The sequence below is a fragment of the Hylobates moloch genome, unplaced genomic scaffold, assembly GCF_009828535.3.
Source record: "Hylobates moloch isolate HMO894 unplaced genomic scaffold, HMol_V3 SCAFFOLD_1, whole genome shotgun sequence".
NCBI lineage: Eukaryota > Metazoa > Chordata > Mammalia > Primates > Hylobatidae > Hylobates > Hylobates moloch.
Genome location: NW_026652276.1, coordinates 124712111 through 124732598, shown reverse-complemented (window position 1 = coordinate 124732598; position 20488 = coordinate 124712111). Strand labels below are relative to the sequence as shown.

The window sequence follows — 20488 nt, the reverse complement described above, 5'->3', positions numbered from 1 at the left end:
ATATATGCAGGTGAGTGTACATACATGTATTTACTTGTTCTCAGCTGAGAAGGTCTAGAAGCAACAATGCTGCAGTAGCAACGAGCATACCTTCCACCCAGATCTTGGTTTCTGATACTCTCCAATAGAAGGAACCAGGACTTCTTGGAGAAATGGCTGATTCTAGGACTGACACAGAAAATATACAAGATGCGCCTGGAGCATCTTGTGGGTGGTGCCTCAAAGTAAGGAAGTGCAAAGAAAAAAAAAAACCCACAATGATGGGGGTATGACAAAGGAAAGTGCTTCCAATGGCCAAAGCTGGAACAATTTGAGCAGCAAAATAAGGTATTATTATATTAGAACCCAAAATATAAAACAAATATCTGTGAGTCCATACTGATATACATATAAATATATTGATATATACATAACTATATGATATATAGAGATATTTATCATACTGAATAAAGAAATGGAAGAAAATAGACACATTTTCTGTTCAGAAGAATTCCCAGTAATTTATGTAGCTATTCTGCCCTCAAGGAGGTGGAGCATGACTTCCTACTTCTTATGTCTAGGATACGTGTGGTAACTCTTCCTAATGGTAGACCATGGAAAGGGGAGAAACCTGACGAGGATGACCTCAGCCAGGTGATCGAGGTCAACATCAACAGTGATAAGTCATGTTGATAGTATACACCTTTAATATGCTATGAATGACACTTTACCTCTGTGGCCTTCCTCTCAAAAACCCATAACCCTCGTCTAATCATGAGAAGAATGTTGGACAAGCCCCATTTGAGGAACATTCTACAAAATACCTAACAAGTACTCCTCAAAACTGTCAAGGTCATCAAAAACAATGAAAGCCTGAGAAACTGTCACAACCAAGAAGAGCCTAAGGTGACCTGACAACTAAATATCATGTGGGGTCCTGGATAGGATCGTGGAACAGAAAAAGGACATTAGGTAAAAATTAAGGAAGTCAAAATAAAATAGGCACTTTAGTTAGTAGTAATTATCAGTATTTATTAATTGTGAAAAATGAACCATACTAATGTAATATGTTAATAATAGGGTAAACTGGATGTGAGCTATACAGGAACTCTGTAATCTCTTTGCCATTTATTTTGGAAATCTAAAACTTATTTTAAAATGTACTCTTAAAAATTGTATTTTATTTTATTTGTTTTTTATTTATTTTTTAGAGACGGAGTCTCCCTCTGTTGCCCAGGCTGGAGTGCAGTGGCATGATTTCGGCTCACTGCAACCTCTGCCTCCCAGATTCAAGCAATCTGCCTCAACCTCCTGAGTAGCTGGGATTACAGGCGCACGCTGCCTCGCCCGGCTAATTTCTTTTGTATTTTAGTAGAGATGAGGTTTCACCGTGTTGCCCAGGCTGGTCTCGAACTCCTGAGCTCAGGCAGTCTGCCCGCCTTGGCCTCCCAAAGTGCTAGGATTACAGGCGTGAGCTACTGCGCCAGTCAAAAATGTATTTTAAAAAGTGGTAATCATCCACCATCCCGTTCACTCCCCTAAAAAGTAAGTGGACATGTTAGGGCAAAGTGCCTGCCTGAGCTCTAGAGGTCAGACATAAAACTGAGTAAGAGGAGATAGTGCAGGGCTGGGCCCCTTCTGGCCCAGCTGAGACTCTCACATGGGGTTCAGGAGGGCAGATGCTTTTAGCTGTTTCTCCAGCAAAGATGTTTTCTCTGCATTTCTTACTCCTTCCTGGTTATGCAATCCCTCATCCCACCACGAAACTCTTCTGAAAGTAGCTGTAGCTGTCCTCCAACAGCTGGGAGGCCCAGGGCAGCAGCATGTTGGTCATACTGATGGCAAAGATGCCCAGGGCACACTCAGTAACTTACTTTTTTTTTAAGTAGAGATGAAGTCTCACTATTTTGCCCAGGCTGGACTTGAACTCCCGAGCCTAAGCAATCTACCGGCCTTGGCCTCCTAAAGTGCTAGAACTACAAGTGTGAGTCACTGCACCTGACAAACTTACTTTCAAGTATCAGGGAAAAAGGGGTACAAATAGTCAGCGATAATGCAAGTGGTGATGAGTTGTTGAATCTCAGCTGGAAGATATACTATACCAGGTTTCACTGAACAATTTTTTCCCATGTATGTGAATGTTTTCAAAATAGAAAGTTAGTAAAAGAGATCTGGTGCAAACATGGTAAAATGTTAGTGTGTGTTTAATATTAATGTGGGCTCCTATGTATATTTACACTATTTTCTGTTTATTCTGTGTGTTTGAATTAATTTTATAATTCCATTATTGATTTAAAGTGCTCATAAGAATAAGGTGTTATAAAAAATCAGAACATTATGTTTAAAAGAGAAAAATATTTGAAACTAGGCCGGGCACGGTGGCTTCACACCTGTAATCCCAGCACTTTGAGAGGCTGAGGCAGGCAGATCACCTGAGGTCAGGAGTTAAAGACCAGTCTGGCCAATATGGTGAAACCCCATCTCTACTAAAAATACAAAACTTAGCTGGGTATGGTGGCACGTATCTGTATTCCCAACTACTCGGGAGACTGAGGCAGGAGAATCGCTTGAACCTGGGAGGTGGAGGTTGCAGTGAGGCTAGATCATGCCACTGCCATCCAGCCTGGGCGACAGAGTGAGACTGTCTCAAAAAAAAAAAAAAAAGAAAAAGAAAAAAAGAAACTAAACCATGGTTTAATGAAATAAAATACCTCAGTTAAAAATTAGAATAAAGAATAAAGGAGATCAAAGTTGGGGATGTCAAATATTGCCCTCTGTAAATCTAGAGAGTTTCTGCATTTTATTATTAAATATTTTATAATTAAAATGTAATGTTTTAAGAAGATTCATTATGCACTATAATAAAAAGATGTGGGGGAGCAAACACTTGTAGACACTGCTGGTGGAAGTGTAAGAATATACAGACATTTTTTAAAGCAGTTTGGCAAAATCTAGCTTTATCAGTCAGGATCCTGGTAGGAAACAGATGGCCCTCCCAAGCTGGGTAGTTTGAAGGGAGTTTTTAAAAGGCACCATTTACAAAGATAGGGGCAAGGTTTTTGAAACCTCTCATGAGATAGAATGGGACCATGGGACTAGCAACAGCAGGGAGCTGTTCCCACCCCTGGACCTGGAGGGCCTGGAAGAAAGTGGCTTCTAAAATCAGGATAAATAGTTGCTAGTGGAGAAGCCCACCTGACCTTTAACTCCTTGCCCTCTGACTTCTTGCTGGTAGTGACTAATGGTCACATCCATTTTGAAGCCAGAAGTTAAAATAAACAGGCTAACCCTCTTCATCTGGATCAGCCTTCCAGGGAAGAGAATAGGTTGGAAAAAGGTGGAGAGCAGATCAGAAAAGGCAAGAAAAAGAAATCCAGTACACTATTGAAAATCAAAATATACATAGATATTGGCCAAGCAATTTCACTACTAGAAATTTACCAGCTGGGCGCAGTGGCTCATGCCTGTTATCCCACCACTTTGGGAGGCCGAGGCGGGTGGATCATTTGAGGTTGGGAGTTCGAGACCGGCCTGACCAACATGGAGAAACCCCATCTCTACTAAAAATACAGAATTAGCCAGGTATGGTGGCACATGCCTATAATCCCAGCTACTCAGGAGGCCGAGGCAGGAGAATCACTTGAACCCAGGAGGCAGAGGTTGTGGTGAGCTGAGATCGTGCCATTGCACTCCAGCCTGGGCAACGAGCAAAACTCCTTCTCAAAAAAAAAAAAAGAAAAGAAAAAAAGAAATTTACCATATAACTATATTCAAGCAACTGTATGGATTTATTTACATGAGGACATTCATTACAGCTTTATTTATAATTGTGAAAAGCTAGAGTTCAATGCCCAACCATAGGTGGCTGAATAAATAAATTGTAATACATAGTTGTTATTCACACACAACATATATTTACCAAGAATCCATGGGTATGAATTTATGAAGTGAATATAATTATAGGTGTGAGCTGCAGAATGGAATATATGGCAGTAACAGGCCCCAAGTAAGTCCAAAACCCAGCAAAGAAAAACCCATATTTAGTCCTAAAGCTGAAGAATAATCTCCTTTGACTCCATGTTCCACATCCTGGGCACACTGGTTTGGGGATTGGGCCTCCAAGGCCTCAGGCAGCCAGGTCTCCATGGCTTTCTCTTGGCTTGGAGTATCATGACTGCAGCTCTCCCAGGCTGGGGTTACACAAGGGTAGCTCTACAGTTCTGGGCTCTAGTAGGTACCGCCCTGGTGGGAACTCTCTGTGACAACTCTGACCACACATTCCTGCTAAGCATTGGCTTAGTAGGGACTCTCTGTGGTGGCTCTTCCCCTGCAGTAAGTCTCTTCCTGGGCCTCAAGCTGTTTGATACATCTTTTGAAAACCAAGTGGAAGCTGCTGTGACCCCACCACCTATGCACCCATCCCTGCAGAGTTAGTACCATGTAGACATTGCCAAGGCTTACTGGTGAATAGCATCTGGCTCCCTTGTATTCATGCTAATCTCTTCAGCAAGCAGTCTCTGGGCCACACCCTGAGTTCACTCTCCTAAATGTACCTTTTTATACTTTACATGGCCAGGCTATAAATTTTCCAAATCTTTCACTCTGCTTCTTTTTAAATTGTAAATTCTGTCTTTAAGTCATTCCTTTGTTCTTGTATCTCACTATATGTGATTAAAAATAGCCACGCAGCAGTCTGAATGCTTAACTGCTTAGGTATTTCTTCCACCAGATATCCTAGTTTGTCATTCAAATTCCACTTTCCATGAAGCTCTCAGGCATGGACACCGTTCCACCATTACTACTTTGTGACAAAGATGCTCTTTATTCAAGTTTCCAGTACCTTGTTTCTCATTTCCCTCTGAGACCTCATCAGAATGGCCTCTACCAATATTAAATATAATGTTGCTAGATAATGTAGCCAGTAAAGGCCATTTACTGTTAATGTTGGTAGAGACATAGACAGTAAAGGCCATTTACTATTAATGTTCGTAGAGATACAGACAGTAAAGGCCATTTACTGTCCACATCAGAGACTGTGTCCATATCTCTATCAACAGTCGTGACCACTGAAGTAATCTTTAAGAAGATTCTGACTTTCCCTGTATCTCTTCTCTTCTGAGATCTCACCCTTAATGCTCCGTTTATGGCATTATATCAGGCTCTTTTTAGCATGCTCCTCAAAATTCTTCCAGTCTCTACCCATTACCCAGTTCCAAAGCTACTTTTACATTTTCAGATATGTGTTATAGCAACAGACCCACTTCTCAGTGCCAATTTTCTATCATAGTCCGTTTTCTGCTGCCATAACAATACCACAGACCAGGTAATCTATAAATAACAGGCCTTTATTTAGCTCATAGTTCTGGAGGCTGGAAAGTTCAGGAACTTGATGCCAGCATCTGTTGAGGGCCTTCTTGTTTAGTCATCCCTTGGCAGAAAGCAAAAGGCAGAAGGGCAAGTGAGTACACAAGATAGAGGCAGCAGGGGCCAGCCTGACTTTATAACAACCCACTTTTATGGTAACTAACTCACTGTAGTAATAACAACATTAATTCATTCGTGAGGGCTCTACCTACATGATCCAATCACCTTTTATTAGGCCCTACCTCCCAACATTGTTTCATCGGGGATTACGTTTCCAGCACATGGATTTGGGAGACACATTTCAACCATAGCAAGTATGTTAACTAAAGAGAAGACATAAAAAAAGAAATCAATTATTTAGGAGTGAAAATATGATGTATTACCTGAAAAATACACCAGATCAGTACCACAGATTAGAAGTACAGCTGGGGAGCCACTTTGGGAGGCCAAGGCAGGTGGATCATTTGAGGTCAGGAGTTAAAGACCAGCCTGACCAACATGGTGAAACCCTGTCTCTACTAAAAATACAAAAATCAGCCACGCGTGGTGGCACACCCCTGTAGTACCAGCTACCTGGGAGGCAGCGGCAGGAGAATCGCTTGAACCTGAGGCAGAGGTTGCAGTGCGCTGAGATCGTGCCATTGCACTCCAGCCTGGGCAATAAGAGTGAAACTCCATCTCAAAAAAAAGGAAGGGGAGGGGAGGGGAGAGGAGGGGAGGGGAGGGAAAGGGGACGCGAAGGGGAAGGGAAAGGGAAGGGAAGGGATAAATTACTATTGAACTTGAAAAAATAGCAATAGAAACCACCTAAATTGAAAAAGAGAGAAAAAAAGACTTAAAAAAAAAATAGAGCATCAGTGAGTTGTGGGACAACTTTGTCTTGTCTAATTTACATGTAGTTGAGGTCCTAAAGGCTGGGGCGGGGAACAGAAAAAATATTTGAAGAATCTGGCTGAACATTTTCCAAATTTATTAAAACTAAAAACCCATGAGCCAAGATGCTCAGTGAACCCCCAATAATAAGAAAGGTAAATAAAACTACACCGAGGTACATAATAGTCAAATTGCTTAAAAGCACTGATAGAGATAAATCTTAAAAGTAGCCAGAGAAAAAAGGTAAATTATGTACAAAGGATTATATAAGAATAACAGCAGACCTCTCAAAACTATGTGAGTCAAAAGATAATGTAGAAACATCTGTAAAATGTTTAAAGAAAATGTCAACCTAGAATTCTGCCCTGAGCAAAAATATATTACAAAATGAATGAAAAATAGACTTTCTCAGACACACAAAAGTTGAAATAAGTTATCACTAGTAGACCTGAACTACAGAAAAAAAAAGTTAAATGTCTTTCAGGGAGAAGGAAAATTACATCAGATGAAAATTCTGATCTACACAAAGAAATAAAGAGCACTGAAAAGTTTTTTTAAGCAAGCAAATATAAAATACTATTTTTATTAATTTGAAAATCTCTTTAAAATATACTTGACAGCTTAAAGCAAAAGAATTAATAACATGACATCCTAAGGTTTATAATGTGTAGAAGTAAAGTGTATTATAACCATAATACAAAGGCCAAGAGGGACGAAGTGAGAGGATACAGTTGTAAGATTTTTATACTGCTTGTGAAGTTATATAATTTATTTGAAGGTAGACTGTAGTAAGTTAGAGATTATCTATAAACTGTAAAGAAAGCTCTAAAAATAAAAATTAAAAAAATAGAGTGGTCACATAAGGCAACAAAGGATATAAAGTAGAATTATACAAACCACTCAATAAATTCAAAATCAGGCAGAAAAAGCAGAACAATAACCCAATTACAGATTTAAAGCTATATTGATAATCATAGCCTACTCAGAAAAGCTCTTTTGGGGTCAAAAGGAAAAGGCACTCTCACCCTCCACATCAGAGACTGGACTGTGGAGATGGTGGCCCGGAAGACAAACAAAGGGCTGGAGCAACTTGTCAAAGCAAAGAAATACCTGAAAACTTTTTTTTAATGGAAGCCAGATTATGACAGTGCTGCTTCTGAATATGGAAAATATATTTAAAATAACAATAACATTAAATGTAAATAAACATTTCAATTAGAAGGAAGAGATTGTCTGATTGTCTAAAAAAGCAAGACCCAACCATATGCTGCTTAAATGAAACCCACTTTAAATGTAAAGTGAAATACATTAAAACTAGGCTGGGCATAGTGGTTCACACCTGTAATCCCAGCACTTTGGGAGGCCAAGGCGAGAGGATCATTTGAGACCAGGAGTTCAAGACAACCTGGGCAAAATAGCAAGGCCTGGTCTTCAAGAAAAAAAAAAAAAAAAAAAAACTAAACTAAGTGGCAAAAGGTATACTATGTTTAAACCAATCAAAATAAAATGTTAACTATAAGTGACAGAATGTATATTTTGAAAGGCTAAAAAGATTGTACACACACATACACAGTGGTTATCTCTGGGTTACAGATATAAGTAATTTTTGTTTTTTGTTTTCTTAACTGTACTTTTCTTTGTCTTACAATTATCCTGTCATAAGTGTATGGGGATTTAAGGAGTGTTTGTTTGTTTGTTTGTTTGTTTGTTTGTTTTTAAATAGAGATGATGTCTCACAATGTTGCCCAGGCTGGTCTTGAACTCGTGGACCCAAGTGATCCTCCCACCTTGGCCTCCCAATGTACCAGGATTACAGGTATGAGCCACTGTGCCCAGCCCGTTGTGTTTACTATCAGAAAAATAGTTCTTTTTTTTTGAGATGGAGTCTCGCTCTGTCACCCAGGCTGAAGTTCAGTGGTGCAATCTCAGCTCATGGCAACCTCCACCTCCTGGGTTCACGCCATTCTTCTGCCTCAGCCTCCCTAGTAGCTGGGACTACAGGTGCCCGCCACCACGCCCAGCTCATTTTTTTGTATTTTTAGTAGAGATGGAGTTTCACCGTGTTGTCCAGGATGGTCTCCATCTCCTGACCTTGTGATCCGCCCACCTTGGTCTCCCAAAGTGCTGAGATAACAGGTGTGAGCCACCATGCCTGGCCAGAAAAATAAGTGGTTTTAAAACAAAAGAATATTTTCTGAGAATACACTAAGCTGTCACTGCTATGTAATAATTGCTCTTCAGAGTAATGAGAGCAAAAGAGCCATCTGTTTATTTCAGTCATTTATTTAATGGATATTTATTGTGTACCTATGTGCCAGGTGCTAGAAACACAGTGGTAAGCAAAAAGATAAAGCCATTGCCTCCTATAGCTTACAGTTTAGAGGAGGAATCAGACTTGGGGGAGCCATGTAACCCCACCAATGAATTTTCATCTTCAAACTGCGATGGGGACTAGGAAGGAGAAGGATATGGCATAGTGGGAGCACATAACAGGGACCCGACCAAGACTGGGGTAACAAGACAGTATCCCAGCAGAAGTCACTTCTGATCTGAGATCCAAAGGAAGAGGGATGGGAGGGAGCAAACTAGGACCATCTAAATCCTTCTTGGAGACTTTTCTGGCTGTAATTGACAAGAAAGAACTGTCTTCTCTGGGATGAGAGAAGCCATATCATCTGCTACATGGAGGAAGCCCATTTTTCCCTTGAGAGAAGGAAACCAACCCATAAAGAGAAGCAAAAAACTACTGGGCTTTCTAAAAGACTTTTTTAGGGTAGTTATAGGTTCACAGCAAAATGGAGAGGAAGGTACAGAGATATCCCATATACCCACTCCTGCCTCTGCACATGCATAGCCTCTCTTATTCTCAACATTCCCCATCAGAAGGTACAAAATGATACATTTGCTACAACTAATGGTACATTTGTTACAATATCACCCAGAATCCTTAGTTTACATTAGGGCTCACTCTGGTGTTGTACATTCTATGGGTTTGGACAAATGTATAATGACATGCATCCATGATTATAATATCATATAAAGTGGTTTCCCTGGCCTAAAAATCTTTTGTGCTCTGCCCATTCAACTCCCCTAACCCCAAACGCTAGAAACTACTGATCATTTTATTGTGTTTATAGCTTTGCCTTTTACAGAATGTCATATAGTTGGAATCAGACAGATGTAGACTTTTTAGATTAGCTTTTTTCACTTAGTAGTATACGTTTGAAGTTCCTCCATGTCTTTTCTTTCTTTTTCTTTTCCTTTTTTTTTTTTCAAGATGGAGTTTCGCTCTTGTTGCCCAGGCTGGAGTGCAATGGCGTGATCTTGGCTCACTGCAACCTCTGCCTCCCGGATTCAAGCGACTCTCCTCTCCTACCTCAGCCATCTGAGTAGCTGGGACTACCGGCGCCTGCCACCACACTCGGCAAATTTTTGTATTTTTAGTAGAGACAGGGTTTCACCATATTGGCCAGGCTGGTCTCAAACTCCTGACCTTGTGATCTGCCCACCTCGGCCTCCCAAAGTGCTAAGATTACAGACTTGAGCCACCGTGCCCAGCCCCTCCGTGTCTTTTCATAGCTTAGCTTGATAGCTCATTTCTTTTTAATGCCGAATAATATTCATTGTGGGGATTAACCCATTCACCTACTGAAGGACATCTTGGTTACTTCCAAGTTTTGACAATTATGAATAAAGCTGCCATAACACCCATGTGTTGGTTTTTGTGTAGACATAAGTTTTCAACTTCATTGGGTACATACCAAGAAATGTGATTGCTGGATCATATGGTAAGATATATTTAGTTTTAGAAGAAACTGAAGAACTGTCTTCCAAAGTGGCTGTACCATTTTGCATTCCTATCAGTAATGAAGGAGAGTTGCTGCTTCTCCACATCCCCGCCAGTAGTTGGTGTTGTCAGTGTTCCAGATTTTGGACGTTCTAATAGATGAATAGTAGTATCTCATTATTTTTTTAATTATCGTTTCCCTGATGATATATTACATGTAGCATCTTTTCATATGCTTGTTTGCCATCTGTACATCTTCTTTGGTAAGGCTAAGTTTTTACTTGAGTTATTTGTTTTCTTATTTTTGTATTGGAGAGTCCATTTAGATTTTAAATAAAAGTTCTTTATCGGATAGATATTTTTCTTTTTTATATTCTGAAGCACTTCACAAATGTGCATGTCATCCTTGTGCACAGGCCATGGTAATCTTCTCTGTACCATTGTAATTTTAGTATGTGTGCTGCAGAAGCCAGCACAGATGTGTCTTTCGCTAATGTCTTCTCCCAGGCAGTGGCTTGTCTTCTCATCCTTTTTTAATCTTATTTATTTATATATTTTTTGAGACAGAGTCTCGCTCTGTCACCCAAGCTGGAGTACAGTGGCACAATTTCAGCTCACTGCAACCTCTGCCTCCTGGGTTCAAGCGATTCTTGTGCATCAGCCTCTCAAGTAGCTGGGATTACAGGTGTGCATCACTGCACCCAGCTAATTTTTCTATTTTTAGTAGAGACAGGTTTTCACCATGTTAGCCAGGCTGGTCTCAAACTCCTGGCCTCAAGTGATCCACCCACCTCGGCCTTCCAAAGTGCTAGGATTAAAGGCATAAGCCACTGCACCTGGCCATTGTCTTCTTCTTCTTGACATTGTCTTTTGCAGAGCAGAAGTTTTAAATTTTAATGAAATAACACTCATCATTCTATTACTGCTAAAAAGATTTTATTAATTACAGTTTATCAATTATTTATTTCATGGATTATGCCTTTGGTGTTGTATCAAAAGGTTGCTACACCCAAGGTCATCTAGATTTTACCCTATGTTATCTTTTAGGAGTTTTATAGTTTTGAATTTTACATTGAGGTCTATGATCCATTTTCAGTTAGTTTTTGTGAAGGGTGCAAAGTCTGTGTCTAGATTTATGTTTTTGCACATGGATGTCCAGTTGTACCTGTATCATTTGTTGAAAAGACTACCCTTTGGCTGGGTATGGTGGCCCACACCTGTAATCCCAGCACTTTGGGAAGCCAAGGCGGGCAGATCACCTGAGGTCAGGACTTTGAGACCAGCCTAGCCAATATGGTGAAACCTCATGTCTACTAAAAATGCAAAAATTAGCCAGGCATGTTTGCGGGCCTGTAGTCCCAGCTATGCAAGACACTGAGGCATGAGAATCACTTGAACCCAGTGATTCTCATGGTAAAGGTAAAGGTCCCATTGAACCAAGATCATACCACTGCACTCCAGCCTGGGTGACAGAGCCAGACTCTGTCTCAGAAAAAAAAAAAAGTCTACCTTTGCTTCACTATATTTATTTGGGTCTATTTCTAGACTCTGTATTCTGTTACAGTGATTTATTTATCTATTCTTCACCAGTTCTTTCACTGTCTTCATTACTATAACTTTATAGTAAGTCTAGAAGTTAGATAGTGTTAGTCCTCTGACTTTGTTTTCCTTCAGTATTGTGTTGGGTATTCTGGGTCTTTTGACTCACCATGTAAACTTCATTGGCAGTGAGATAACTACTCTAGATGCCTGAGACTCCAGGTCTCACTCTCAGCTGATGTCTTTGGTCTTAGGTAAATTTAGTTACCCGAATGATGACTTACTTCTTCCTTACTGCATAGGCAACCTTGGTTATCTGAGATGATGATTGTCTTCCTCAAGGGGAGTATGACCTTTGAACCCCATTTATAACTCACTTAAAAATGGGTATGGACAGCCTGGACAACATGGTGAAACCTCATCTCCACTAAAAATACAAAAAAATCAGCTGGGTGTGGTGTCACATGCCTGTAGTCCCACCAGTTACTCAGGAGGCTGAGGTGGGAGGATAGCTTAACCCTGGGAGGCAGAGGTTGCAGTGAGCTGAGATCGCACCACTGCACTCCAGCCTGGGAGGGAGGGAGAGAGAGAGAGAGAGAGAGGGAGAGAGAGAGAGAGGGAGAGAGAGAGAGAACGAAAGAAAAGAAAAAAAGAAAAAGAGGGAGGGAAGGAGGGAAGGAAGGAAGGAAAGGAAGGAAGGAAAGGAAGGAAGGAAAGGAAGGAAGGAAAGGAAGGAAGGAAGGAAGGAAGGAAGGAAGGAAGGAAGGAAGGAAGGAAGGAAGGAGAGAGAAAAAGGATGTTAGGTTGATAGGTTTTGGCTGTGTCCCCACCCAAATCTCATCTTGAATTGCAGTTTGCATAATCCCCATGTGTTTTGGGAGGGACCAGGTGGAGATCGTTGAATGAGAACGGTTTCCCCCATCCTGTTCTTGTGGTAGTGATTTAGTTCTCACGAGATTTGCTGGTTTTATAAGGGGCTTCCCCTTTCACTGGGCACTGATTCTTCTCTCCACTGGTGCCATATGAAGAAGGGCATGTTTGCTTCCCCTTCTGCCATGATTGTAAGTTTCCTGAGGCCTCCCCAGCCATGCTGAACTATGAGTCAATTAAAACTCTTTCCTTTATAAATTACCCAGTCTTGGGTATGTCTTTATTAGCAGCATGAAAACAGACTAATACAATGGGTATAGAAAGGTTTCAAAGAAGCAAAACCTTAGTAAGAATATTTGTGTGATGGGGGGAAATTTTTGTATATTTCATGTTTTATATGCTTGTAACATTTAAAAGTATTTGGTCTATTAGTGTAAGAATTGTGTAATTCCAATTTAAAATGGCATTTCATATAAGCTTAAGATTTTAAATTGAAATGTTGCTAAATCTATGTGCAGTGTTACAACATCTAGAAGAACTTTATATTAATGATATTCCATAAATTTAATTTATTAGGTTTAAAAGAGTTAAGTATATGGGAAGATTTTGTTTCTTATGCAGAGTATTTAGGAAGAAAATGGAGAATATTACCTTTATAAATGCAGTTAAAATATGTTTAATTAATTAAATTTGTAAACAGGCTAAACATTTTCCAAAGGTTACCTTTAAAGTAGTGATTAAATAGAAAAACAGAGGCTTGTACTATTGACTGAAATTAAGGCTGTTGAGGCAGCACTAATTTGATCAAGGTTTATTTGAAGCCAAATGTGAGAATCCACTTAGGAAACACACCATGTTAGGAATGTTCCAGTCTGTTACAAGGTAGAAGGCTTTCATAGGAAAGTTTAGGAGAAGGGAGGGGACTCCTCATACAAGAGTTTTTTCCTCTTTCATTGGAGGGTACAATACAGAGGTTACAATTATTGGATACAGATTGCAACATACAAGCTAAAATGTCTACATGCAAGACAATCAGTAAAACTTTATGATTCAGAAATAAATTGGTGTTCTTCTCAGTGTCAGAGGGTTACACATTAATCAGTACATCAACAATTTGAGGAACTCATGGTAAGATTCTTTCCTTAGGGACAAGATGTCACCATGGATCACAAGGCCTTTCCAAGGTAAGTATATTAGTCTGTTTTCACACTGCTGATAAAGACATAGCCTAGACTGGGCAATTTACAAGAGAAAGAGGTTTAATTGGAGTTACAGTTCCACGTGGCTGGGGAAGCCTCATAATCATGGTGGAAGGCAAGGAAGAGCAAGTCACACCCTACATGGATGGCAGCAGGAAAAGAGAGAGCTCGTGCAAGGGAATTCCTCTTTTTAAAACCATCAGATCTCATGAGACTTATTCACTATCATGAGAACAGCACAGGAAAGACTTGCCCACGTGATTTAATTACCTCCCACCAGGTCCCTCCCACAATGGGTGGGAATTCAAGATGAGATTTGGGTGGGGACACAGCCAAACCATATAAGTAGGTTAATTTGGAAGCCTGTTTATTTTTAAAGTAAACTGTCAAATGTGACCGATAGTTCATCAGTATACTGAACTTAAAACTGAAGGAAGAACAAGGTTTTTTTTTAAATTTCTGACTTTAGTACATCAGGTATCGTGGTGGAGGGGTGGTATTGTTATCCTTGAGGTACCTCTGGCTGCGTCTCTTCTCATCACAGATATCTGGAACTCAGGAACTGAACTGGGTTTTAGGCAGAAGTGAAGTGGAAACACTTAGTAAGCACCTACTATGTCACAAGTACTAGATGCTTTCACATATGATATCTCATTTCATCCTTTAAAAAAACTGGGGAGTCAGGGCAAATTTTCCTAATTTTTTTTTTTTTTTTGAGACAGGGTCTCACTCTGTGACCCAGGCTGGAGTGCAGTAGCATGATCACAGCTCACTGCAGCCTCCACTTCCCAGGATCAAGTGATCCTCCCACCTCACACTCCCAAGTAGCTGGGACCACAGGTGAGTGCCACCAACCCAGCTAATTTTTTTTTTTAATGCAGAGATTGTGGTCTCTCTGTGTTTCCCAGGCCGGTTTAAAACTCCTGGGCTCGAGTAATCTTCCCACCTTGGCTTCCCAAAGTTCTGGGATTGCTGGAGTGAGCCACTGTGCTCAGCCACTAATTTTTTTTTCACAGATGGGGTCTTGCTATGTTGCCCAGGCTGACCTGTGATTCTTAGACTCAAGTGATCCTCCCATCTCAGCCTCTCAAGTAGCTGGGACTACAATTAGCATCACTGTGCCCAGCTAAACTATCCCAGTTTTTACAGGTAAAGAAACCAAACCCATGCCAGGTGCGGTGGCTCACACCTGTAATCCCAGCAATTTGGGAGGCCGAGGCAGGCATATCACCTGAGGTCAGGAGTTCAAGACCAGCCTGGTCAACATGGCAAAACCCTGTCTGTATACAAAAATTAGCCAGGCGTGGTGGCAGGCGCCTGTAGTTGCAGCTACTCGGGAGGCTGAGGCAGGAGAATCACTCAAACCTGGGAGGCAGAGGTTGCAGTGAGCCAAGATCACACCAATGCACTCCAGCCTGGCCAACAGAGTGAGATTCTGTCTCAAAAAAAAAAAAAAAAAAAAAAAAAAAGCAAAAAAGAAACTAAAGCCCAGATAAGTCAAATATATTACCCAAAGGGGCCCAGCAAAGGAGTGACAGAACCAGCTTGGAAACTCTGCCTCACTGTGAAGAGTGAGATTATCTGCCCTCCCATTTCCTCTGAATTGCCATCTCTAGATGGCTCTGAACCTTTCCTCCACCCTCCATCTCCAACATCCAGTCCCTCTGCTCATGGAGAAAGGCACATCAGAGCTCAGTTCTGACATCTTAGCCCCATACTGGGCCTATGTAGTTCCTATTCTGTGTGGAATGCCCTCCTCTCCTCCCTCAGATCCAATCTGGAAACCCTCCCCACACCACCTGGATTCTGACACCCTACATGTGCTGCCTGGCCCCACCTTACCCCATGGCCTGTAGGCCAAATCGTGAGGGAAGGGAAGAGGAAGAACTCTCACTGTGCTTTTACTCAGCCTTGCTCTGGTGACTGACAAAGTTGAGGAACTTGTATTGGCCATTTGCTTGTTTGAGTAGCCAGCCTAGCTTTTCTTTTGGTTGTCTGTCTTTTTCTTACTGAGTTGTAGGAGATTTTTTATACATTCTAAACACAAGCCCTTTCTCAGATATGTGTGTATTTCAGATATGTGCAAATATATTTTCCTCTCTATGGTTTGAATTTTATCTTTCCTAAGGATGTCTTTTGAAGAACAGAAGTTTTTTTTTTTATTTCAATACTGTTCAATTTATCAATCTTTTTCTCTATAAGTAAGGCTTTTGTTTCCTAAGAAAAGTTTTTCCTATTTCAGTCTTGGGGATACTCTCTTATGTTATCTTTTAGAACTCTATCATTTTATCTTTCACATTTAGATCGACTATCAGGAACTGATTTTTGTGTATCTTGGGGAAGAGGGTCATGATTCATTTCTTTCTGTATGGATACCCAACTAGGTCAGCATCATACATTGAAAAACCTCCTTTACCCAATGCTCTGCATACCTCCTCCATCATAAATCATGTGTCCTTGTGGATATCGTCTGTTTCTGGACTTTCTATTCTTTCCATTTTTCTATTCTTCCTTGTGCCAAAATCTCATTGTCTTTATTTCTGTATTTTTATAATATCTTGATTTCTGGTAGTGTAAGTTCTCTGACTTTGTTTTTCTTCAAGATTACCTTCATGAATTTTCATCTTTTGTGGTTCTATATGAATTTTTGAATCAGCTTATCAGTTTCCACAAAAAATTTTCTGGGATTATGATTGAAATTACAGTGAAACTAGTAATTAATTTAAAGAGAATCGACATCTCTGTAGTATAGAGCCCTCAATTCATGGTATATTCTTCCATTTCTTTTGACAGTTAATTTCTCTCAATATTATACAAATTAAATTACAAAGTTGTTATTTTTCATAGTTTTCTTGACCACCTTTTGTTAGAGTAATTCCAATAGTTTATATATAGATTCTTTTGGGTCTTTAAAAAAATTTTTTTTGTAGAGGTGGGGTCTTGCTAAGTCTCGAACTCCTGGCCTCAAGTGATCCTCCTGCCTTGGCCTCAGAAATTGCTGGGATTACAGGCATGAGCCACTGCACCCAGCCTGAATCTTTTTTATACACATTTATGTCATCTGTGAATGATGTCAATTTTATTTATTTCTAATCCTTATAAACTTAGTCTTTTTTCTTGCCTTATTGCAATGGCTAAGACCTCCAGTACAATGTTGGGTAAAACTGGGCAACTTTGTCTCATTCCCAATCTCAGGGGAAAGGGTTTCAATGTTTGACTATTAAGTATAAAATTTGTTCAACCATATGTTATTTTATACGTGTGTGTGTGTGTGTGTATATATATATAATAACGTTATACAGTTGAACAAATACTACAGATAGGACTGGCATGGTGACTCATACCTGTAATTCCAGCTACTTGGGAGGCTGAGGTAGGAGGATCCCTTGAGGCCAAGTGTTCAAGACCAGCCTGGGCAACAAAGTGAGAACCCCATCTCTTAAACAGACAAAAATAAATACTAGAGATAAAGAGGGATATTTTTATAGTCATTTCAAACTATAAAAGTCTCAATTTATAAAGAAGGTTAAAACACCCTAAACTTGTATGCATCATACACACACACAGACACATACACACACACACACACACACACACACACACACACACACAGCTAAGATTTATCTCAGCTAGAATGTCTATTGTTTCTAATGGGAGGGTTAGCCACATAACCCAGACCTCCCCTCCGCACTCCTTCCTCTCTTTGTATATTCTTTTTTTTTTTAAACATAAACTCAAGATTTTATTGTCTTCATAATAAAACAAAAGATGACACTTGGAACTGGATCACTTGGCCCTTGCTCTTCTTACCTCCTCCCAGTTCAAAATGCTTGTATCTCTTAATAGCCAGCATTCTCTTAGATCTGCAGTTGAGCTCCACGTACTCAAAACTTAGCACAATCTTCTTTGTAGTTTTAGCCTTTTTCTGGAAAATTGGCTTAGTCTACCCACCATAGCCCCTCTGCTTCCTGTCATAACATGGCTTTCCCTAGGCATACAGGGAAATGTACCCTGTGTCACTCTGTGGGGCTGGTGCTTCCCACACTTCTTACAGAAAGTCCAGTGGGTTTTAGGAGTGTTCACCATGTTTGCAGGAGCACTGTTGGCACTGTTTGTGTTTTCTTGATTTTATTTGCTGTTAAATATGTTGCAACTATTTTTCTGAGCTCCTATGTGTCTTTCAACTTTCTTTAATTTTTTGTTTGTGTGTTTTCAGATGTTTTCCATTATTATATGGTCATACCTTAGTGTTTACCTTTATGGCTTCTGGACTTTGTGTTAAGGAAACTTTTCCCCCTCCAAGATTATAACATACTCTTCTGTGTTTCCTTCTGATAGTTGTATGGTTTCATTTTTGTGTTTAGTTCTTTAATCTGTCTGTACTTTTATTTTGTGTATTATGTGAGGTATAGATATAACTTTATTTTGATCCAAATAATTTGCTCACTACTCTCACAGCATTTACTGAAGGATCTACCCTTTCCTCTGATTTGAAATGTCTGCTGTCAAAAGCTATTTTGTTCCTCAGATCTATCTGTTTATTCTGCACCTGTGGAGTTTTTAACAGGGTGACTTGTGCGATTTCTCCTCAGTCTTTATTCCCTCGTAGCTGTCCCTTCACCAGACCTCCTGTCCGTCATGGTCAGCCAGCAACCCTCCCAAAGGTGGGCTAATGATGCTGGCACATGGGGCTCTTATGAGGACCCAAAAGTAGATAGTAGGCTCCAGAAACGCCAGCTCCTTTCCACCCCTTTTTGCTTGTCTTCCCTTTACATGCCAACAGTCCCTCTGAGCCTCAAAGCAACAGCAGCCCCTCAGCCAAACAAGGGCTGGACCCCGCGTGGGGCAGAAAGACTCGAGGGGATCTGGGATGTTCCTTGACATTTCCACCCACTGCCCTGGCCTGGGGCCCTCCTGGGAGCTGGTCGTGTGTACGGTGGGTTCTTCCCTCCCTGAATGCACAGTGGTTCTCCTGTATCTCCTCCAGGTGTTGCCTACTTCACAGGCTGTTCCAGAAAAGGAGGGGCTGCACATCCTACTCCTGACTCTCAGGCTCTGTGCCCTCCCAGTTTGAAGGGAAATTACTCCCACTCCTCAAAGGCCCTTGTAAGGCATGAGCACACAATGGCCTGGCTACTTTCTTGAAAAGAGGGAGGAGAAATAGAACAAAACACAGACTAGTATCTCCACAAATCACTCTCCCACACATGTATTATTTGTGTCATTCACAAAAACTATCTTAAACCGAGAGGAAGCCAGGGTAGGACATGTGACATAAAACACCATTTCTGCCAACAAATGTTTATTAAACACCTATGTGCACAGCACAGAGCCAGGATCTTCATCTCCACTGCAGTTCATGCTTCTGGAGAGCTGTCCAAAAGCTCGGGTTGGGCTGGTTTGAGGCCTGGGATCCAGGCCCGAGGTGAAGATGGGAGGACCAGCCCAGCCCCAAGAGCTCCCAACCTTCAGACTCCTGGGTGGCCTTGACTGGCAGCAAAGCCTTAATAAGAATTGGAGCTGGAGACCAAACCCAACACCATTTTCCAGGAGGGGCTAATCCATGACCAAGTTGCTTATGAGAACATCCTTCCTGGGCCTTTCTCTTGCCAGAAAAGGCCGTGGATGGCAGACCTGCAGGTGTGCCCTGGAGGGAGTGGCTGCCGACCGGCCTCCCACAGCGTTGGCTCTTGGCCTGAGCCTTTGCCTCTCCCTGGCCTCCTGTGATATCACACCCAGGGTAGTGGTCACTGTCTATGTTCTCAGGGACACTGCTACGTGTTAAAGACTTACTGACACAGAATTAAGACTTTTGAGAGAGGAACTGAGAAGGGAAAAGTTGGATGAGAAGTGGGCTCCTAGGAAAGTGAGAGTGGGACAAACATGGAGTGTGTCTGTTCCTGCCAACTTCCAGACCCAGGCCCAGAAAAAGGAGGCACTGCCCAAGGCCTAGGTGACTTGGAAATGGGACCCACTGTGGGAGCAGAGGAGCCATCAGTGGTGCTGCCCGGATACTTCAAGAGCAGGCCATCCTCCAGTGACAGGCAGTCTCATGGGAACGGCCTCCCCTAGGATTCGAGGAGGGCGTGTGTCAAGGGGCAGTCACAGGGAAGACCCCCATAACCCTTTGGTTCAGGGCCATAGAGCCTAGACAGGACGTCTGGCTGTATCAGAACTGCTGCCCATCATTGGGCAAGAAGTTGCTGATGGCACCAGCACCTTTGATAGAACCTTCAAAGCTGTGGTTGACATAGATGTTGTCAGCTGTGGAGACTCGGGAGGGGCGATTTGGGCAGGAGGCCACTATGACTGCTGCTGCCGCCTCCTCAGCCCGCTTCTGCTCCAGTGCCAGAGCCGGGTTGATGTCAGGCCCTGCAGAGAGACAGAGAACCACAGTCAGAGAAGTGGGCAGGGGACACAGGTGAGAAGCTATTCCTGGTTCTGTACAACAAACCCAGGGCAGGAAGGGTCCCAGGGGGGATCTGTGCCATGTGCCTTCCAGGGTCACTATGTTCACAGCCGAAGCTTCAGGGTTGTCCTGGTCCCTCCATCCCCCAAGCATTTTGAAAACCTCCAAGGAACAGCCACCACCTGCAGCTCCAAGGACCTGGATATCCCTCGTCCAAGCACACCCCACGACTGCTCCTCTTTGCCCCTCTCTTATGTCTCACCCACCACCCCCAGCACACACACTCTACTCCTTCCAAGAGGGTCAGGGAGTCCCAACAAGAGACATGATTAGGAACCATGGAGCTGTGTGGGCTCCAACCCCTGCTACCTTTGACCAAGTCTGTAACCTGGGGCAGGTGTCTTAGTTCCCTCATCTGTAAAATGGGAAGGATAATAATACCTGCCTTGGGGGTAGTAAGAGAATTAC

At 41.7% G+C, this 20488-nt stretch overlaps 2 protein-coding genes and 1 non-coding gene across 3 annotated transcripts in view; 1 reads left to right on the top strand and 2 right to left on the bottom strand.

The window, feature by feature from the left end:
• Positions 1–20488, top strand: part of OGDH (oxoglutarate dehydrogenase) — a 486510-nt gene that overhangs the window by 266525 nt on the left and 199497 nt on the right. The gene's annotated exons all lie outside the window — the stretch shown is intronic.
• On the bottom strand, positions 10373–10479 carry LOC116809814 (U6 spliceosomal RNA). Its single transcript, XR_004369998.1, has one exon. It is a non-coding gene; the product is annotated as a U6 spliceosomal RNA (small nuclear RNA).
• The window catches only part of NPC1L1 (NPC1 like intracellular cholesterol transporter 1), a 28643-nt gene continuing 27051 nt past the window's right edge, over positions 18897–20488 (bottom strand). Inside the window, exon 19 of the mRNA XM_032758182.1 lies at positions 18897–19983. Within this exon, the coding sequence (XP_032614073.1) occupies positions 19781–19983 (203 nt within the window). The 3' untranslated portion in view covers positions 18897–19780. The remainder of the gene's footprint in view (positions 19984–20488) is intronic.